Source organism: Mobula hypostoma, chromosome 20, assembly GCF_963921235.1.
Source record: "Mobula hypostoma chromosome 20, sMobHyp1.1, whole genome shotgun sequence".
Taxonomy (NCBI): Eukaryota; Metazoa; Chordata; class Chondrichthyes; order Myliobatiformes; family Myliobatidae; genus Mobula; species Mobula hypostoma.
In genome coordinates, this window is record NC_086116.1 from 51,347,065 (window position 1) to 51,368,934 (window position 21,870).

General features: G+C 43.1%; 2 protein-coding genes across 2 annotated transcripts; one reads left to right on the forward strand and one right to left on the reverse strand.

Annotated features, from left to right (window-relative positions):
- Positions 1-6,301: 6,301 nt before the first annotated feature.
- On the forward strand, positions 6,302-12,116 carry LOC134359244 (protein SPMIP1-like). The gene is made up of 3 exons (XM_063072206.1): positions 6,302-8,223; positions 9,006-9,013; positions 11,704-12,116. The coding sequence occupies exons 1-3, from the start codon at positions 7,718-7,720 to the stop codon at positions 11,928-11,930; spliced, it is 741 nt and encodes a 246-aa protein (XP_062928276.1). The 5' UTR covers positions 6,302-7,717; the 3' UTR covers positions 11,931-12,116.
- A 1,968-nt stretch (positions 12,117-14,084) lies between these two features.
- LOC134359215 (uncharacterized) lies at positions 14,085-21,805 on the reverse strand. The gene is made up of 4 exons (XM_063072171.1): positions 21,720-21,805; positions 20,787-20,888; positions 15,489-15,577; positions 14,085-14,711 (listed from the first exon to the last, which is right to left on the reverse strand). The coding sequence occupies exons 1-4, from the start codon at positions 21,801-21,803 to the stop codon at positions 14,573-14,575; spliced, it is 414 nt and encodes a 137-aa protein (XP_062928241.1). The 5' UTR covers positions 21,804-21,805; the 3' UTR covers positions 14,085-14,572.
- Between the last annotated feature and the right edge of the window lie 65 nt (positions 21,806-21,870).

Genomic DNA, 21,870 nt, shown 5'->3' on the forward strand with positions numbered 1-21,870 from the left:
GTCAGAGCCCCTGCTATTTCTACACTAACTTCCCTCAAGGTCCTAGGGAATATCCTGTCAGGACCCAGAGACTTATCTACTTTTATATTCCTTAAAAGCGCCAGTACTTCCTCTTCTTTAATCATCATAGTTTCCATAACTTCCCTATCTGTTTCCCTCACCTTACACAATTCAATATCCTTTTCCTTAGTGAATACCGAAGAAAAGAAATTGTTCAAAATCTCCTGCATCTCTTTTGGTTCCACACATAGCTGTCCACTCTGATTCTCTAAAGGACTAATTTTATCCCTCACTATCCTTTTGCTATTAATATAATTGTAGAAACGCTTTGGATTTATTTTCACCTTACTTGCCAAAGCAATCTCATATCTTCTTTTAGCCTTTCTAATTTGTTTCTTAAGATTCTTTTTACATTCTTTATATTCCTCGAGCACCTCATTTACTCCATGCTGCCTACATTTATTGTAGATATCTCTACAATAAGGCAGGAGGAGCAGATGGCAGCGCGACGCAGCGCACGCAGCTCTCTGGTGAAATGATATAGTTTCTGTTAAAAAGGGGCTGTGGACAATTCTGATTTGATGGAGACAGATGTGAAAGCACAGAGGAACATCTGGAGAAATTTCTGAAACGCCGGTTTGCTACTGCTGTTACTGCAGGATTGAGAATCTTCCGGAGGGAAGGCCTCAAAATCCCCGGCTTTGCCTGCTGCTGGCGACCGAAGCTGAGGCCGAATCGTTCGGATAGAGATGGTGCTCGGTACTTGGTGTTGGAGGGCTGATCGGAGGCTCGAAGTTTTCGGACGACTCAGAGTCGGACTGTGGTCGGGCATGGCAGGGAGAGTTTTCTTCCTTCTCCCGTCTGCGTGAGATGTGGGACATTTGAGAGACTTTGAACTTTTTTACTGTGCCATGGCCTGTTCTTCATCAAGTTATGGTATTGTTGCACTGTTGTAACTATATGTTATAATTATGTGGTTTTTGTTAGTTTTTCTGTCTTCGTCTGTCCTGTGTTTTTGTGATATCACAGCGGAGGAATATTGTATCATTTCTTAATGCATGCATGTCCTCATAATCTAATCTAATCTATTTCCCAACCAAGTTTCCAATATCCCTTGAAAACCATGGCACGCTCAAACTTTTAATCTTTCCTTTCAACCTAACAGGAACATAAAGATTCTGTACCCTCAAAATTTCACCTTTAAGTGACCTCCATTTCTCTATTACATCCTTCCCATGAAACAAATTGTCCCAATCCACTCCTCCTGAATCCTTTCGCATCTCCTCAAAGTTAGCCTTTCTCCAATCAAAAATCTTAACCCTGGGCCCAGACCTATCCTTCTCCATAATTATATTGAAACTAATGGCATTGTGATCACTGGACCCGAAGTGCTCCCCAACACACACCTCTGTCACCTGACCTCTCTCATTCCCTAACAGGAGATCCAACACTGCCCCTTCTTTAGTTGGTACCTCTATGTATTGCTGCAAAAAACTATCCTGTACACATTTTACAAACTCCAAACCATCCAGCCCTTTTACAGTATGGGCTTCCCAGTCGATGTGTGGAAAATTAAAATCTCCCACAATGACAACCTTGTGCTTACTACAAATACCTGCTATCTCCTTACAAATTTGCTCCTCCAATTATCGCTCCCCATTAGGTGGTCTATAATACACCCCTATAAGTGATATTACACCTTTCCCATTCCTCAATTCCACCCAAATAGCCTCCCTAGACGAGCCCTCTAATCTATCCTGTCAGAGCACCGCTGTAATATTTTCTCTGACAAGCAATGCAACACCTCTCCCTCCTGTCCTTCCGATTCTGTCACACCTGAAGCAACAAAATCCAGGAATATTTAGTTGCCAATCACACCCCTCCTGCAACCATGTTTCACTAATAGCTACCACATCATACTTCCAGGTATCAATCCATGCTTTAAGCTCATCCATCTTTCTTATAATGCTCCTGGCATTAAAATAAATGCATTTAAGATACTTCCCACCTCTTACTCTCTGTTTATCACTAACGGTGCAAACAACTTTACTATTTCCTTTTACTTCCTTCTCCCCTACATCTGTTCCTACACTCTGGTTCCCCTCCCCCCTTGTATCTAGTTTAAATCCACTGGAGCCTCTCTAGCAAACCTACCTGCAAGTCCAGTTCCGATGTAAGCCATCCTGCCGGAACAGGCCCCACCTTCCCTGGAAAACTGCCCAATTATCTATAAATCTGAAGCCCTCCCTCCTGCACCATGCCTTCGGCTACGTGTTGATTTGTGCTATCTTACTATTTCTAAACCGGCCTGCACTTGGCACTGGTAGCAATCCTGAGATTGCTATCATGGAGGTCCTGTCCTTTAACTTGGCGCCTAACTCCCTAAACTCATCTTTCAGACCTCCTCACTCTTCCTACCCACGTCATTGGTCCCTACATGGACCACCACATCCGGCTGCTCACTCTCCCTCTTGAGAATACTGAGAACTCGATCCGAGATATCGCGGACCTTGGCACCAGGGAGGCAACAGACCATCCGGAATTCCTGATCTCTTCCATAGAACCTGTTATCTGTCCTCCTAGCTATTGAATCCCGTATCACTACTGCTCTCCTCTTTTCCCTCCTTCCCTTCTGAGCTGAGGGTCCCGTCTCAGAGACCGACCAGAGACGCAACCACTGCAACTTGTCTCTGGTAGGTCATCCCCATCAACAGTATCCAAAACCATGTACTTATTATTGGTGGGAACGGCCACAGGGGTGCTCTGCTCATTCTGTCTATTCCCCTTCCCCCTCCTGACAGTCACCCAGCTACCTGTCTCCTGACTCTTAGGGGTGACTATCTCTCTGTAACTCTTCTCTATTTCTGCCACTGCCTCACGAATGATCCGAAGTTTATCCAGCTCCAGCTCCTGTTCCCTAACTCAGCTTGTCAGGAGCTGCAGCTGGATGCAGCTTTTACGGGTGTAGTCGTCAGGGATGATTGTGCTTGCCCTGACTTCCTACATACTGCAAACGGAGCATTCAACTGCCCTGACTGCTGCCTCCATTACCTACTCCTAAGGTAATTAAATTAATTAAAGGAACTTACCTGGCCTTACCTCACTTGGAGTGAAGCTCATCCTTCAGCCTCTGCTCACCGAAGCCTCTTGAGCCAAAGCCTTCCTACTCTCTCTCCCACTACTCTGTCGCCCGCTACAATGTCCAAATGATTTGATGTAGAATCGATTGGGGCCTCAGAACTCACTCCTACTCTAATTATCTTCTTTTTTCTATCCTTAATTTATCTTGCTTCTCTGTAAACATACACTCAGTGGCCACTTTATTAACTTCACGCAAATTGTTAATGCAAAGATCTAATCAGCCAGTCAGCAACTCAATGCATAAAAACAAACATACATAGAACCATAGAAACCAGCACAGAAACAGGCCCTTTGGCCCTTCTTGGCTGTGCCGAACCATTTTCTGCCCAGTCCCACTGACCTGCACACGGACCATATCCCTCCATACACCTCCCATCCATGTATCTGTCCAATTTATTCCTAAATGTTAAAAAAGAACCTGCATTTACCACCTCGTCTGGCAGCTCATTCCATACTCTCACCACTCTCTGCGTGAAGAAGCCCCCCCTAATGTTGCCTTTAAACTTTTCCCTCCTCATCCTTAACCCATGTCCTCTGGTTTTTTTCTCCCCTTGCCTCAGTGGAAAAAGCCTGCTTGCATTCACTCTATCTATACCCATCATAATTTTATATACCTCTATCAAATCTCCCCTCATTCTTCTACGCTCCAGGGAATAAAGTCCTAACCTATTCAACCTTTCTCTGTAACTGAGTTTCTCAAGTTCCAGCAACATCCTTGTAAACCTTCTGTGCACTCTTTCAACCTTATTAATATCCTTCCTGTAATTTGGTGACCAAAACTGAACACAATACTCCAGATTCGGCCTCACCGATGCCTTATACAACCTCATCATAACATTCCAGCTCTTATACTCAATACCTTGATTAATAAAGGCCAACGTACCGAAATCTCTCTTTACCACCCTATCTACCTGTGACACCACTTTTAGGGAATTTTGTATCTGTATTCCCAGATCCCTCTGTTCCACTGCACTCCTCAGTGCCTTACCATTAACCCTGTATGTTCTAACTTGGTTTGTCCTTCCAACGTGCAATACCTCACACTTGTCTGTATTAAACTCCATCTGCTATTTTTCAGCCCATTTTTCCAGCTGGTCTAAGTCCCTCTGCAGGCTCTGAAAACCTTCCTCACTGTCTGCTACACCTCCAATCTTTGTATCATCAGCAAATTTGCTGATCCAATTTACCACATTACCATCCAGATCATTGATATAGATGACAAATAACAATGGACCCAGCACTGATCCCTGTGGCACACCACTAGTCACAGGCCTCCACTCGGAGAAGCAATTCTCTACCACCACTCTCTGGCTTCTTCCATCGAGCCAATGTCTAATCCAATTTACCACCTCTCCATGTATACCTAGCGACTGAATTTTCCTAACTAACCTCCCATGCGGGACATGGTCAAGAGTTTCAGTTATCGTTCAAACCAAACATCAAAATGGGGAAGAAATGTGATCTAGTGACTGTGTCTGGAATAATTGTTGGTGCCAGATGGGGTGGTTTGGGTATCTCCGATTTTCACACACAACGGTCTCTGGAGATTACAGAGAATAGTGCAAAAAAAAACAAAAAATCCAGTGAGTGGCAGTCTGTGGGTGAAAATGACTTCTAATGAGAGAGGTCAGAGGAGAATGGTCAAGGCAGATTCAAGCTGACAGGAAGGTGACAGTAACTCAAATAACCATGTGTTACAACAGTGGTGTGCAGAAGAGTATCTCTGAATGCACAACATGTTGAACCTTGAAGTGGATAGGCTACAGCAGCAGAAGATCACAAACATACATTCAGTAGCTACTTTATTAGGTACAGGAGGTACATAAATGTGGCAATTGAATGTATTAATACTATTCATCAGTGTTGCTTGTGGAAGGTTGTTCCATATTATAACTTTGGGTAAAGATGGTTCTCATGAATTCCTTACTGGAATTTATGGAGTTTGATTTAGTTAACACTACAAGTAGAAACATTCCCTCCATGCCTTTCTTATTGAAAGCAAATCTGCACCAGGGCAGGCCACCCTTCATCCCTTCATTACCTGACTTTCAGGATAGGATGCTTTGGAAAGCTCTTGCATTTATCTACCACCAAACCCAGGGCAATCTCCACTCAGCACCAGATCCTCATTCATTCCCTTCTTCATACTGAAGCCTCAGGATAAGCACCACCTTCCAGACCCCCAGAATAATTCCATCATCTTCCCAAAAGTGTTATTTCCTTAACACAAAAGGAAAGCCACAGGAACTTACTTGTCTGCATCAACTCTTGAACTGTGTTTCTGGCAGGGATAGATTTATTTCCTGTGGGAAAAGCAGCCACTAGTTGAAAATGGAACTGAATACCTAGCTGCTACTCCATTACTCAAATGAGAATGAATTTCTAGGCAATGGAATCTATAGCAAAGCAGGCAATTTCTACCCAACAGATTTATATTTGACTGTTTATACTCAACTCATGGGGGCGTGAAACATCGGGACAGCAGACGGTGTGTGCAGCTGATGGAAGAAGGCCCCTGTACTCGAGCAATCCCTTTCTGTCTCTCTCTCTCTTGATGAAGTGGGGGAGCCTGTCGGTCCCCAGGTCGGGGGTCTTGGAGAAGCGACACAGAAGATTGTAAGCTACACATATCAAAGTTGCTGGTGAATGCAGCAGACCAGGCAGCATCTCTAGGAAGAGGTACAGTCGATGTTTCGGGCCAAGACCCTTCGTCAGGACTAACTGAAAGAAGAGCTAGTAAGAGATTTGAAAGTGGGAGGGGGGATTGTAAAAAGGGAACAGTGAGCTGCTGGTCTCCCACTCTCATTGTTGCAGGAGCAATCTCTCTCCCTCGCTGGCGAGAGACAGAGAGCCTGTATGAGATACCGAAGTGCTGAGATATGTACTGTAGATTTTGATATAGTCGGTCAAGGTGTCTGGGGGCTTTTGCTATTGCTTGCATGGTGGGGTGGTTGGGGGTCGGTGCTTCTGGTGCAAGTGAGGGGAGGGGGAGGGTCGATGCTTGTGCGTGGGAAGGGGAGGGAGGCTTTGGAGTTCTGATATTACTATCATTCATTCTTTGGGGTTCTTGTTTCGTGGATGTCTCTGAGGAGTAAGAATTTCAGGTTATTTACTGCATACATTCTCTGATGTGAAATTGAACCATTTCAACTCTAAACTCAAGATTCAAGTTTTATTATCAAAGCGTGTGTAAATTATACAACCTTGAGATTTGCTTGCTCATGGGTAGCCACAAAGCAAGAAACCCCAAAGAACCCAATTAAAGAAGAAAAGAATAAAAATAAAAGAGCAACACTTGATGCGCAAGAGGAAGAAAAAATATTTTAACAAATCAAGCAAACAATTGAAGTGAACAACAATATTTGAACAACAATATTCCGAACCAAAACAGAGTCCTCAGATCCGAACCCTGGAGTAGGTCCAAAGCCTCGCTTATCACAGTTCATCATGTCAGCAGCACGGAGCACAACAGCCGGGGCAGTCTGCTTGGCCTCAGCACCATGGTGATGACCATCACAGAGAATGAATGAAATTGGCTCTCACTTCAAATCTTGGCACCCTGTCTTTTCAGACTTTCTGGGCCAGCGTTTAAATTGACTCAACAATGGAACAGCGAAAGGCTTTGGTGACTTGGAGTGAGGAATGAAGATCATGGAGAGCGAGCTAAATTGGCTCTTGCCTCCCATCTGGCTCAGTGTTTAAATTGTCTAAACAGCGAAATTTACCTCGCCCTAGGACGCAGCTGCAGCGAAGGACTCCGGGCCCAGATTTCATCACCCAGCCTAAAGCCACTCAAGCTTTTCAAATCAGCTCGGTGCCCAGAGCAATCTGACCTCGCACCTGAACAAGTGGAACGAGCTCTGAATCTTCTCTGCCTGCACCCCGACTTCTTTTGGCTCTCAGTGTGAACAACCTCGCTCCTGGGCCAGCCGTATGGGCATCAGAACTGCATTTGCAATGATTCTGTAACACACCATCTCGCCTCACCATTGCTCACCACTTCACTGTTTGTGGCAATAATATAACACAATTTACCCCAGAAAAGGTAGTTTTAGTGAATTTAAAAAAAATTAGATTCCTTACCTTTTTGACTACTAGAAGCTGTCGCACATGTTTGGTGGTGCAATCTTAACTGGAAGCTCTTCCCACCCATTAACCAAGCTCATCAATGTATCCTTTCACTGTTTTTTAAAAAATCTCTTGGTGGTTTATCAAGCTTTTCATTCAATGTAGCCATAAATCATCTACTCTTTGAGGGAGTGAATTCCATATGGCCACAATTCTTTAATTTTGTTTGTTCAATTTTTTTACATCAGACATACTGGAACATCATTCTACCAAACAAGTTTAAACCTCAGCCTGCCTTTTAAAATTTACTCTCTCCTATACCTGTGTCATTGTCCATGTCATTTCCTGTTGTTCATTACAGTTATTAGCATAACATTAATTGCTTAGATACCAGTATGGACACCTCACCAGAATGCAGGGAGCCTGGGGTTTTGATACCCTTTTCTTGTTCTCTTCATATTTTTGTCTACATTTTACAAAACTTGTGAATAAGACTTACTGAAAATCCATGAGAATGGAGCGAAAACTCAACATGGACACCCAGCTGCAAAACTTCTGGAAGGAAAGTATGACAAAAGAAGATCTGCTGAGATTTTGTTGGTTGAGACATTTCAAAGGAGACCTCAGCAAGCCACCAGCAAGAGTGACTGAACGCAAGAAGGTACCCACACTGCCGCATGGAGGCTTCCAGATACAGGATGCAGCAGTGCAGGGAAAAGAGGGGGGCCCATCCAAGGAGGTAAAACAGAAGAAGTTAAGAGCTAAGGAACAAGCTCCAACTGTGTCCATGAGCGATATGAGGCCAGTCACCCCTGAGGTTCGGGCCCTGCTGTATGACGGGTTCTCAAAGGAGGATAAAGGCAGATACCAATACCTTAAAGCCCGAAAGAAGAAAGGGCCCAGTGAGAAATATGAGTACCCTCTCACTACTTCCTGGAACTATGGCTGGAAAATAGGTGAGAGTCTGTTGGCCAGGCTAATTAGCAGAGATGAGATCTATTTTGCTGGGCAAAGGTAATTTGTTTCCTTACAGGATTAGATGAAGGACAGGAATAGGTTTCCAAATTGATACTCATTGGTCAGAACTGCTTGAGAGGAGATGGGGGTCAAGATCTTTTACACAGGGAGAAGTTAATGGCAGTGTTAAAACACCAGAAGGGCTGCTGATCCCACTGGTAACAAGATTTATCACAGACAGCAGATGAACTTCTCTGTGAAGCCATCAATCTAGCATTGTCCAAAGCACCACGGGCCTGGACTTCATTCCAATCCAGGTACACAACATTCTTTTTTGGAGCATTGCTATTCTCTTCATTTGAGATAGGAACAAAGTTTCATCTATTTTGAGTTGAATATGGTCTGTCTGCCTTCATTATAGTTTAATTCCACACTCCTAATAAAATTTTATTTTTAATTTGGTTACTCTCAAACATTGGAGCACTTCCATCAAATACTTCTAAAGCAGGTACTGCATGGACTAAGAACCACGTAAAGTCCTTTCAGTATTGACCCTCTGTGAGATTGAAGATAATTACAGAAAATTATAATGATGAGCCAGAAATTAAAATTTTGAATTAGGGGGGAGGCTCACTTCAATATAAGAGGGGACCTGACAAAAATAGACTGGAAGCACTACTTGCAAGTAAATTTACATCCAATACATGGGAATGATTTACAAGTGAAATAGTGACAGTTCAGCACCAATACTTAGAGAAGGTTAAAAGGGCGGTAAAACATCATGGTCTGAAGGGCCTGTACTGTGCTGTAACATTCTATGTTTTAATACATTCCCATAGAGTGAAAGGTAACACCTTGATATCAAATGATATCGAGGCTTGGATAAAGGAAAATAGGTGGTATTAAGAATCAAAAACAGTGGAGGCCTTTCAGGAGTGTAGAAAGTGTTCAGGAAGGCAAAGAAGGTAAGCAAGATTAAGAAAATCCAAAAGCATTTCAGAAGTACAGTATGTGAGGGACTGGAGTGTTAATCTTTGTTTTTAAATCAGATGAAGTAGCTGAAGTCATAAATAATCCCCATCCATATTCACAAGAAGGCAGAGAGTGAAATTCTGGAATGTGTTATCATTCCAAAGGTATTAGGTGAGTTAGAGGGCTTAAAGGTGCATAAGCGCCCAAGGCCTGAAGAAATGTATTCCAAGTTGTTACGGGAGGCAATAAAATCATCATGATTTTATTAATGGAAGAGCATGTTTGACCAATTTGAAGACTTAATAAAATGAATTGATATCGGCAGTGCAGTTGGCACGCTATACATAAAGTTCAGAAAAGCATTTGACACGTTCTCATAAAATAGGTTTAACAATAAGAGTCAGGTTAGAAGGTTATTTTTGTGATTGGAAGCCTGTGATCAGTGTTTGAACCCTTGACATTTATTGTAGACATTAAACTCAGCATATCCATAGAATAGTAACTATAACAGGATTAACCAGAGTGCAAAAGACAAACTGTGCAAATGCAAATATAAATAAATAATGAGAATATGTGATAATGAGATCCAGTCCTTAAAGTGAGATCATTGGTTGTGGAAACATCTTAACAGATGGACAAGTGAGTGTGGTTACCCCCTTTTGTTCAACAGTCTGATGGTTGAGGGTTAGTAACAGCTCTTGAACCTGGCAGTGCAAGTCCTGAGGCTCTTGTACCTTCTACCTGATGACAGCAGTGAGAAAAGAGCATGGCCTGGGTGGTGAGGATCTTTGATGATGGATGCTGCTTTCCTATGACACTGTTTCAAGTAGATGTGCGCAGTGGTTGTGAGGGCCTTACCCGTGATGTACTGGGCCGAATCCACTACCCTTTGTAGGATTTTCCGTTCAGAGGCATTGGTGTTCCCATGCTAGGCTGAGAGGGAGCCAGTCAGCACACTCTCCACTACACATCTATAGATGTAATAATGATTTAGATATGATTGCAGGATGAATAATTTGTAAATACGCAGGCAAGACAAAACTTAGTGGTGCTGCTGAGGAGGATAGCCTTGGGCAATACGACAATACTGATATATTGGTAAGATGGAGCAGTGTCTGGTTTATGTACTTTCGAGGACTAATAAGAGTGGGACAAGCACAATAAATCATGTAGGGTCCTGGGAGTATTAGGAAACACAAGAATCTTGGTTTACAAGTTCAATAATCTCTGATGGTGGGGCATAGAATATGAGCATGGAGGTTATTTTGTAACTTTATAAAACATTGGCTAGGTCATATCTGGAGTACCTTGTGTATAGTTTTGGTTATCACACTATAGGAGAATCATGACTGCTGGAGGGTGCAGAGGTGGTTCATCAAGATATTGAGTGCTTCATTTATGGGCAGAAGCTTGATCTTCTGGGTTTGATTTCCTTGGAGCAAAGGTGGTGAAGGGTTTTGGGGGGAGAGGGGGTACTTCATAAAGGTATACAAAACTATGAGGGTTACATAGGAGAGACAATGGAAATTTTTTTCCCATAGCGGGTGTCTGAAACTAGAGGGTATTGGGGCCTCTTGTTGGTTGGGGTTGATTTTAGATGTTGTGTCCCAGCTGTCTACATGACACACAGGCCAGTGCAGTGCGATATGGAGAGCAAGCTGTTGCCCCTGCATCAGGCTCTCCCTCTCCATGCTGGAACAGCAGTGACCCATACCAACGGTGTCACAGGAGTTGCCTGTTATCATAGAACTCAAACGAGGACTGCCTTAGGGACATCAGCTCCAGAATTTTCTGTGGGGTTTACTCCTGAAGCCTTCCCCACGAGTGGGTATAGCTGCAAGGCTGCGGAAGTTTGAGATCAGAGTTTTCCTTCTCCTATATTCAAGATTCAGGATTATTCAATATCATTTTCTGCCCACACCTGTAAAGGAGAATGAAATAATAGATGAGCTGCTAGCCACAGTTGTCTGGGACCCCATCTGCCTTTGCCGCTTCTGTTAGTAGAAGCAGTTTTGCCAGGCTAAGTCACGTGTGAAGGCCAGGAGCTGGACTTGGTTGTCACAAGCTTTCTGAGGCGTGCACTGTTAGGAGCATTTAATAGATAGTTGTGCTTATCACCACTACCCCAGCTATAACAACGTTCAGGGGGGTATAGACTTAGGTTAAAGGGTTTGCGGTGTATAGGGGATTAGTGAAGGAATCTTTTCAACCGGAGGGTGGTTGGAATCAGGAACACACACAGCCCTAGGGATTAGTGGATTCAGACACCCACACAATGTTAAGAAATACTTTGACTACTTGAATTACCAAAGAATAAAAGGCTACAGACCAAGTCTGCTAAATGGATTAGTATAGAAATTCACTTGTTTGTTGCCTAGGACATGTTGGTGGAAGGGCGTGCTTTTGTGCAGCTTTAACTAGATTTTTGTTTTCAATCTCAGAGCAACAAAACTCATGCCCTGGAGCTGAAGTGATTATACTTGTGCCAACTGGTGTTGTATTGGGAACCACAGGACTTGGAGAGTGAGCCATGCTCTGACCTGTGCTGTGTATCTCAACCCTGAGGCCAGTGCTCATCCAAGTGTATATTATTGTGCAACCTGTATCAGGAAGGAGTGAGCACCTGCAGCAATGGGATGAGTGGTTCAATCAATTGCTGTGCTTCTTTCCTAACAGAGGATAACGCTGAGTACAAGAAACCAGGCTTTGGGCGATCAGCCTTGGTGGAAACTACTTTCTACCGAAGAAATGGGATCTTCAGTGAACCAGAAGCAAGTGATGTCATGAATTGATGGACTGTGCAAGTTCTGAAATCAAGATGGCTTACAGGGCATATCGTCAGATGGAATTCGGCTCCAGGTTACTGTTATGATATAAGACAAGAACTTTGGGCTGTTCCATTGGTCCAAGAGATGTGTGAGTCAATCAATAATTCAAATTACCTTGAATCTTCACAGATCCTGAGATAAACAGTCTAATAAAACATCAAAAAAAATTACAGGGGCATGGTTTTTATTTTGGGGTCGTACAAAGAATGTCAGCTCTCCATTCACGGAAAAAGAGTTGCATTCTTGGCGGGATAGTTGAACTCTCTAAGATCTGAACATAGGAGTCACATTATGTGAAGGAAAGTTAATTCCTCTGAGAGACTGTTATCGTCTCTGAGGTAGATGTGCATTGTCAAGGAAAGGAAGCCTCTGATAGTCATATTCCATAGTTACATTCTCTGAGAATCACTTTTTAGACACGGGTATTCTGAGGAGTCACACTGTCCAACAGAGAATTGCATTCTCTGGAGATAAATTCCACTCCAAAGAATGGTATTTTTAGAGGAAGCGTTCACTTTCTTTGGCAGACCCAAGGAAATTGCAATCTTTGTTAGAGAGTTGTATTCGCTACTGCTGAAACCCCATTCTTCAGCTTTGAAAGGGAGTCATTACCCCCAAAGGGCATGAACACATTCTGAGCAAAAGTCAAATATGAGAGGTGGAGATTTGTTCTTGATTCACATTCTCAGCAAGTCACATTTCGTAAGAGGGTTATAGAGCAAGCAGCATTCTTTAATAAATTTGTTGCATGACAGAGACAGTGGATGCTCCATAGTTATAGCACTGTGCAAAAGTCTTAGGCACATATATATGGCTAGGGCATCTAAAACTCTTGCACAGTACTATATCTGTCAACACAGAGCAGAGATTGAGTTTGTAAATCTAGCAGGAGCAAAGGATGTTGGGAATGGCGAGAGTGGAGCACCACCGAAGGGGTGTGGGACAGATGGCAGAGAGGGAATGCCAGTGGTGGGGGTGGGGGGGTGGTGGCCCAGATGCAGTAACACCCAGCTCTGAGATACCAGGCAAGGGGTCATTTGATTCAAAACAATTGGTTTACTGATCATTACGGAATGTCTCTCTGGTGCTTGCCGCTCCCTCTCCTCTTCCTTCTGCTTTTCCCAACATGATTCCCCTCTCCCTGCCCCCTTCCCACACTCATTCTACAATAGAGTCCTTTGTAAGAATCAGGTTTATCATCACTCATGTCATGAAATTTGTTTTTATTTTGCGGCAGCAGTACAGTGCAATGTATAAAATTACTACAGTACTGTGCAAAGGTTTTAGGCACCCTAGTGCATACATATATAAGTGTTTTGCACAGTACTGTAATTGTTCCAAGATGTTCAATGAGCAGTACACCACAAAAGCAGGTCCTTCAGCAAATCTAATTCAAGCCAGGCTGTTACTCTACCTACTCCTATCGACCTGCACCCAGATCATAGCCTCTTTGATCCATCTACCTCTCCAAACTTCTCTTAAATGTTACAACTGAGCCTGCATTTACCATTTCTGCTGCACTTTCGTCCATACTTGCACAACCCTCTGAGTGAAGATCCCCAACAGTAAACTTCATTCAAGGCCCAAAGTTAAATCTGTGATTGGTGAGTATTATTGGATAATGAGATGAGCAACTTTCTTTTGTTGGGCCCAAAGTAGAGGCTGTAAGAAGGAGGGTGATTCCATTCAGTTCATGGATACTGTTCTCTATGAGGGGGGCTTTATGTGTGCAGAGGATCAAAGGTGTTTGAGTTTCACTGGCTTGATCTGGTGTACCCTGGCCACAGCTACCTTCTCCCTCCTCCTGCAGCGATCTGGAAAATGAGGTAAACAAGAACTGTGTTTGTGGTTTCAGCAAAGGAGGTTTTGGTAACAAATGCATCAGAAACAACTGGAGTCTGTTTTATCAACTTGTCCACAGAAATAAAGCACAGCCTGATCCTGAGTAGAATGAGGAGCACATCACACTTCACTGCGGGGGTCACTGAGTCTCGTGGCTGATGTCAGAATCAGTGTGTGGACTTTATCCACACAGGGTGAAGTTAAACTTTACTTGATTGATTCCTGGAAGAAAAGAGTGCACCCTCTGAAAAATGATTTGAGCCCCTGGAATTAAAAGTGAGAGATATTACAGTGAAACCCATTACAGTTTTACTGGATGAAAGGATAACTGGTTAAATGCTTGGGTGAAGTGCAGAACTAGGGATTGCAAATAACTGACTGGCCACTTAGGAATGAGATAATGAAATTTTTTTTCCATTCAAATATTCCTTGGAATCATCTAAACAAGGAGAGTTCCACATGCACAGTCAGTGAGTAAACTCAAGGCTGACATTGATAGGGTTGTGGGCACAGGGAAATTGAAGGACATGAAGAGAGGAGGAGGCAGAAAATGAGCTGGGTGTTTTGGATGATAGCGGGTCAAAAGCTCTGCTGACTGGCTACCTGCACACATTTCCTTATCAGTGGAAAGTGGCTTGGCCTGCGACTCCATTCCTCAGTCTGTAGTTGAGTATTTGGGGTCATCTAGTGTCCTGGTGATGCTGAAACATCCTTGCTATCTTTTGACCACAGACCCCAACTAAATCCTACTTGAAACAGACCATTCAGCACAGTGGGTTGTGGAAATGTGTCATGTGAATTTCTGTGGGTCCGACCTCCTGTGAATGTTCACTCCGATTCTTCCCATCAGTAAGGTCCTTGGTTTCCACAGGGTCCAAGAGTTCCTTAAAACTGGCCCTGTTTCTGTGAAGAGGTGAAAGAGTAACAGCTACAAACCCTTTAAAACTCAGCTCATGCTCTCCAACCTCACACATCATGCTTTTCATCCCTAAGCCCTCACACTCAACCATTCAAATATATCTCACAGCCCCTCCCTCAGCCTCAACTCCGAAGCTCTACCTCTGATCTCCCAACATCAGCTCAAATCTTCAGTCCCCACATAACCATTTCTCATCCCTCAAAACAACAGGTTACAGCTCGGGCCATTCTGGAGTTCGGAGTTCAACTCTGGCACCATCTGTACGGAGTTGATACGTTCTCCGCACATGAAGCATGTGTGTTTCTGCTAGTGTTCCAGTTTCATTCCACAGTCCAAAGATATACCAGTTGGTAAGCTCATCAGTTACTGTAAGTTGTCCCATGATTAGGCTGGTGTTGAATAGGTGGGTTGCTGGGTGGTGCGGCTCATTGGCCCAGAAGAGCCTGTACCGTGGTGTATCTCTAAATAAGCCACTCATTCTTACCCATCAACACAACTCCCACTGTTACTTTTATACCTCATCTGTCATTAAACTCACTCTAAACCCCTCACTAATTTATCCCATTATTGCCCCCACTACCACCATTGTAAATTTCCACCCTTTCTCATTCCCAGACTCCATCCCCTATACCTCCATCAGTCCCTCCTCACTCCTCAATGTCCCTCAACATCACTGCTGTTTCAACTCCATCCTTTGCTTCACCCTTCATGTCCACTCAACTCCAGTTCCTCACTTTCCAATTAAATGGATGATTTCTTACCGTTCACCTTTTGATCTTAGAATGAAGGTACGTTCTTGTCGAAGTTGCTCCAATGTTTCTCTGACTCTAGTCCTCCAATGTTCAGATTCCTAACATGGGACACAAAAAGACACTGTAATTCCCAGAACATGGAGTCATACTGAAGGGTTGAATGAGATCTACTGGGAGCGGTAAAGGGAGTCAAGGAGTGAAGAGATGTCCTGGATTAGGTGAATCAGGAATGAGGGAATAGAAGGGGACTGGGAGAGTGTGGGGGCTGGAGAAGTGAGGTTGTCAGATACGGTAATTGATCCAGAGAAATGTGAGGGATTTAGGAGACTGAGAGACCCAGGTATGACTGTTTAGAGACACCAGTCAGTCAGTCCAACCCTCTAGTTTTTTGACTCTAGGGCTACTTTTGTAGAGGGGGGGTGGTGATTGGACTAACAGTCCAGCAATATGCTCACATTTCATCCAAGTAGCTAGGAATTTAAATTAAGTAAATCTGAAATAAATTGCCAGTATTAGTGATAATGAAGATAAATCTACCACATTATTATAAAGACCCATTCAGTTCACAAGTGTTCTTCAGAGAAGAAATTCTGTCAAACTTACATACTAGCCGATTTGGTTGACGTTTAACTGTCATATTAAACACTGAACAAACAACTTACTTGCAGCAAAGATACAAAGTGGACCAGCTGGCATTGACCTAAGCATCTGCTTTAAGATGCTCAAAGGCATCAGGTAATCAGGTAAGCTCTAGCTCCCTAACGCTTAGAATGTCCCAGAACTGAGAATTGTCCCAGAGACTTGTCACGCCTGGCATTCAACCTCTATCATGATTCTTGGACACATCTTGTGCTCCCAGGGGTATGCAGTTGGCAGCTTGTGACCCAGAAATATTCCACGTTTGGGTCTGTGACCCATTGAGGAGAACAATGCCAAACATGACAGAGGACATCTCTGTGGATATATAATGTTTTCCCTTAGCTGATGCCTTGGTGCTCTTTGTTGTTGAACAACACATGGAAGAAGTATTATGAGGTAAAAAATGACTTCGATGTCCATTAACATGGATCACTTGGAGAACCTACATGGATCACTTGGAGTACCAACATTTACAAATTTTGCCAAGTACTGAAGGACATATTTGTCAGAATAGGGCAGAGGGAGATTGTGAGAGAATCTATATGGAAAAATATTTACTTGAAAATTATTATGTTACGGATATAATTGTCCATATATGAAAGGTAGGAATGAACATCACTCAGTCCTCAAGTATGTTATGGCTTTTCATACCATACACACCATTGCAACACTCTGCTCAGTAGGATACAATCAAACAGACATAGTTACCGTGCATGAGAACTATGGCCATCAGCAGCAGAATTTTATTCCATCACAATGTAACCTAATTGGATCAAAAGATCCTCACTCTAATGTTAACAACAAGATCAAGGAACATAGCTTTGAAAAATGGAGTGGAGAGCGCACAAGAGCACCCGAGTAATCCGGTATGTTTTCTCTACAAGGGGAGGGAGGGAACGTCGACTTAGACCATGAGAGGCCTGCGTCAGGCATTTTCATGCCTTACAAGGTGCAGATTGGAAGTCTGTGTGGGACGCCACTCCTCGCACAGACACTAGAGCAATGTGTGGTTAAGTACCTTGCTCAAGGACACAAACACGCTGCTACAGCTGAGGCTCAAACTAGCAACCTTCAGATCACTAGACGAATGCCTTAACCACTTGGCCACGTGCCCAACACAAAATCTCTACAAAATCACAGGCAAATCCAATCCAGTCATCAATCTAAATCTTCTCCAAAGTAATGGCAGTGCTATCAACAACACCTACCAACAACCTGCTCACTTTTGCTCAATTTGCTTCAGAACTTATTACGTCTTTGGTATAAAGATAGATAAAAAGGCTGAGTTCCCATCATACAAAGAGTTAGAGGACATATTGTACGGAAACTTCAGCAGTAAGGCTCCACCAAAGCCTCATCAAGTCTTTCCCCATCTAAATCTATCAACGCACCCTTTCTTATCTTTTCCCTTGTGTACATGTTCTGCCTGCTCTTAAATGTATCTTTTCCAATTGCTTCAGCGACACCCTGCGATAGAGTTCCACATTCTCACTGCTCTGTTAGGAAGTTATTTCAAATTCGTCTTGTGTTGATTGACTCCAATTCTGCCCTTTCCTGTGTGAAATATTATCTCAGTATTCACTCCATCAAAACTTTAATAATTTTAGAAATCTCTATCAGGTCATTCCTTTTACCTTCTCTTCTTGAGAATGAGATCCAGTCTGTTCATCCTTTCCTGAAGTGAATCCTTTTGTATTCCTCCATTGTCTCTATATTATTTTATAATACATAGCCCAGAACTATATAGTACAAGTATGGCTTAGTCAAGTTACCATAAATTATAGTGTAACTTCCCTATTTTTCTGTTCTGTCCCTTTAGAAGTGAATTCTAATGCTTGTTTTCTTTAAATCTTTAAAGCCTGTTTTACAATTTTTACTGGCTCATGTATCTGTACTGGGAGATTCCTTTGTTCCTCCAACTCCTGGTCTGCACTTTCCAAGGTAAGGTGGGACTAATATCAAGGCAACATTTGACTGAAAATGGCAACAGTGAGCCCATGCAAGACTGAAGGGAACTGGTGTCAGGGAAAAATGAAACAAAATGGTTCTGGCTTTTGGAAGCCTTTTCATCCCCAAGAAATCCATGTGGAGTTCTCCAGGGAAGTGTCCAAGACCAAACTATCATTAGCTGCTTACTCAATATTATGCTTCCTGCAAAGGTGAGGATATTTGTGAATCATGCAATGTTCAGATCCATTTGCAATTCCTTAGTCAATAAGGCCTGTGTACAGTCCAACTTGGGCTACATTCATAAGTGACAAGTTACAATAGTGCCATAAAATTGCCAGGCAGTGAATAGCCACCTGCAGCGAGAGTGTCTAACCATCAGCCATACAATGGCCAAATCATTGACCACCAACACCTTGACCAAAAGCCTAATAAGATCAACCAGTCACACGTGCATTATAGTTATAAGATGTCCAAAGCCTTCTACAAGAAAAAAAAGTGTGATGGAATATTTTCTCTTGTTTGGATGAATGCATCTCTTGAAAGTTCAATGTCTTCCAGTAAAGGTGAGCCTGCTTGATTGACTATCATCCTAAAGATTCACCATATCCATTCCATTTGCAGGTGGCTGCAATGTTTCAATGTAATAGAATTATTTGTCAAGGACTTTTTTTTGACTATATCTCCAAAAACTGTGACCTCTACAACCTGGAAGGACAGATATCGCAAAAGACTACCATCTGTCACTCACCATCCTAACTTGTCCCTTTTCATAATGGTTGAAAACTTACAAATTCACAGTCTAATGTAGTTCATAATCAAAGTCAATGTGCACTTATTATCAAAGAATGTATAAATTATACAGCCTCAAGATTTGTTTGCGTAACAGGCAGTTGCAAAGCAAGGAATCAGATTAACTGTTAAATAAAAATAAGGCCAACCCCCAGTGCCCACAGAGAAAGAGGAGAAGAAATCAAAACAAATCATGCAAACAACAGAAGTGAGCGACAACAAGAGCATTCCGAACCAAAATTGAGTCCTTAAATCCAAATCCCTGGAGCAGCTCAGAGTAGGCCCAAAGCCTCAGTATTCAGTCCATCATACTAGCAGGGAAATCACTGCAAAGTCTGCAGACATGAAGCACAGCAGCCAAGGCAGTCTCACAGCCTTATGGTTGTAGAGAGAGGAACCCCAAGATATCTGGGCCAGCGTTGAAATTATCTGAACCTTGTACTAGGAACAGGGCCCAACTGTGACGAATCGCTCTGGGCTTAGATTTCACTGCTGGAGAAGCCATTCTTGACCTGTTCAAATCGGCTCGGCGCTTAGAGTGATCCACCCTCGCACCCGAGCAAACAACCTCATCCAACACTTTCCAGTCTATCTGGGCCGGTGTTTAGATTGTCCAAGCAACATATTGTACTTTGCATTAGGACCCAGGTATCGCCGTGATGATTTAGAACATGGTGCCCAGCGATTCATTTTGGAGCTGGGTTTCACTGCTGAAGAAGCCGTTCTCAACCTCTCCAAATTGGCCCAGTGCTTAGAGTAATCCACTCTTGCACCCGGGTTAGTTGGAAGGGCATTAGAACTCCTCTGTCCCATCTTCTCCCCTCTGAATTGTCCATTCCAACCAGCACAATGGAGTGTGTTCAGCTCATGGACTGCTATGGTTGAAGATTAAGGCTAACTCTCCCTCCCTTGAAGGATTGGGCCAGTTGGCAGATGAAGTATAATATAGGAAAATGCAAAAAAAATGTCTATTTATAGGAATCATAGGAAACCAGGGTGCTTTAATGAAATGCAAGAGTTTTGTGTGTTATTATTCAAAGAGTCTAGAGTGTCTATGTACATGAGGTTGCAATCAATGAACATGTAGACAAGAACAGTGTTTTTGTCTTTAGTACAGAGATTGGTGAATAAGAGAGGCAAGTCTGGTGAAAATCCACAATTAGAGTGCATAGTTTTGTTTTTTTTTAATCCAAGAAAGGAAGGAATTAAGAATTGTTGGATCCCTTCTCAAGATGAGTGGGTTTTCCAGTTAGTAAGACTGAATGTTGGGCGTATGTTCCCTGCAGTTTATAAGAATGAGAGATACTAATTGAAATTTATATCTTTAAAGAGGACTTGACTGGGTAAGTGTCGAGAGCCTTAAAAGGAGGCATCAACTTGATATGGGATGTGGGACAAGTGACCTAAAACAATGAGGTTAGTGAATGAGGTTGAGACTGCAACGAGAGAATTGGGAAATAAAAATGGATGGACTTTAATGGGTGATTAAGAGAATTGGATGGGTGGGCTTTGATGTAGTCGTTGGGATGATGAATTTCCCCACTTACTTACAAAGTTGAATTGTCTGCTTCAAGGGATTGTGCATGTTTAGTCATTGACCGTATAAGAACACTGATCAGTGACTTCTGGGCATTGAGGAAATCAAGGATTTTTGGGAGGGTAGAAAACATATACAATACAATACTCCTCCTAATCTCAAACAAAATCCCACCTCTTCAGAACCCTTATTTCAAGCAACAAAACCCAAATATTGTCATCAAAGATGATCCTGCCTGACCTGTTCTTGTCCCATTCACGCCCTTTCCTCTGTGCCACCTAACAGCCTATGGGCACCTCTCTCTGCATTCCAGATGTATTGGAGGGGCTGTGCAGTCGCACAATTGCTGGGTACCGTGAACTGTTTTCTCTTTGTAGTTCATGATATCTCACCTCGTGCAAATAGGTATTGTGAACGACTTGTCCACAGGTCTGAGGGAGTGGTCTGTCAAGAGCAGATGCTCTGCTTTGGGCAATGGAAAGACCCTCCTGTACCTGGATGGGAGAAGGCGAGAGATAATGATTAGGGGGCAGTGAGTCAGAGATTGATATTGAATAGCTAAATTTACAGGGCGTAAAATAACAAGAACATTGAACAATGAGCATGGGTTCTCAGCCAAACAAGGGAGAACAGGAGGCAAAGGGCCTTGAGTAGCAATGTAATCTGAACACTGGGGAGCTGGGCTACACACTTCTGTTTCTGGAATCATGTACTGGAGAGCATACTGACTCCACTGATAGTGGAGGGATACACATGAATGATTTAAATGAATAGCCAATTTTTTTCTGTGCTTCAGATCTGCGCATCAGGTGTGAATATTGATTCCCTTCGCTGGCTGAGTTGAAGAAATGCCAGGATGTGCCTGACCCTAACCTCAGCCCTGGAGATCATAGGTCATGAGGTCAGATGGAGTTGCCTGAGATATTGGTTTATGCCCTAGTTTTAAAGCCAGCTGTAGTTTGTAAAGCTGGGATGGAAGGAGTCCAGGACCCTTTGAGAAGGCGCAAAGCTCATAGTATAAGGAGCAAGGCAACAAAAATAATTTAACACAAACAGCACCCTGTGACCCTTCCAACTGGCATGCTCCAGGGCCTAGCTCTTGATAATTAGCCCATACCCTCTATTCTGCTTCTTTGTGTGAAATACTCTGGGTCCTGAGGCAGAGAATTTCTGCCCTAACTTTTATACCTTGGAAGTGTGCAAGGGTGACAAATTCTTCATCTCAGATACTTCTGAGGGAGCAATGCTGGGAATGGTCCACGAGTCTGGCTGCTGTGTTCTGGTGATTGCTTATTTAATCTGTGTCCCAGTTCGGAGCCACTTACCCGCAGTGCTTGCCTCTCCTTGTCTCTCCTTCGCTTCTCTTCAGCTTTCCTCTGAACATGCGCCAGGCTCCTCAGGACGTTCATCTTCTCCTCATCTGATAGTAATATCATGTTCAACTCATTGCGAGGGCCAGCTATGCGAGGCTGCAGA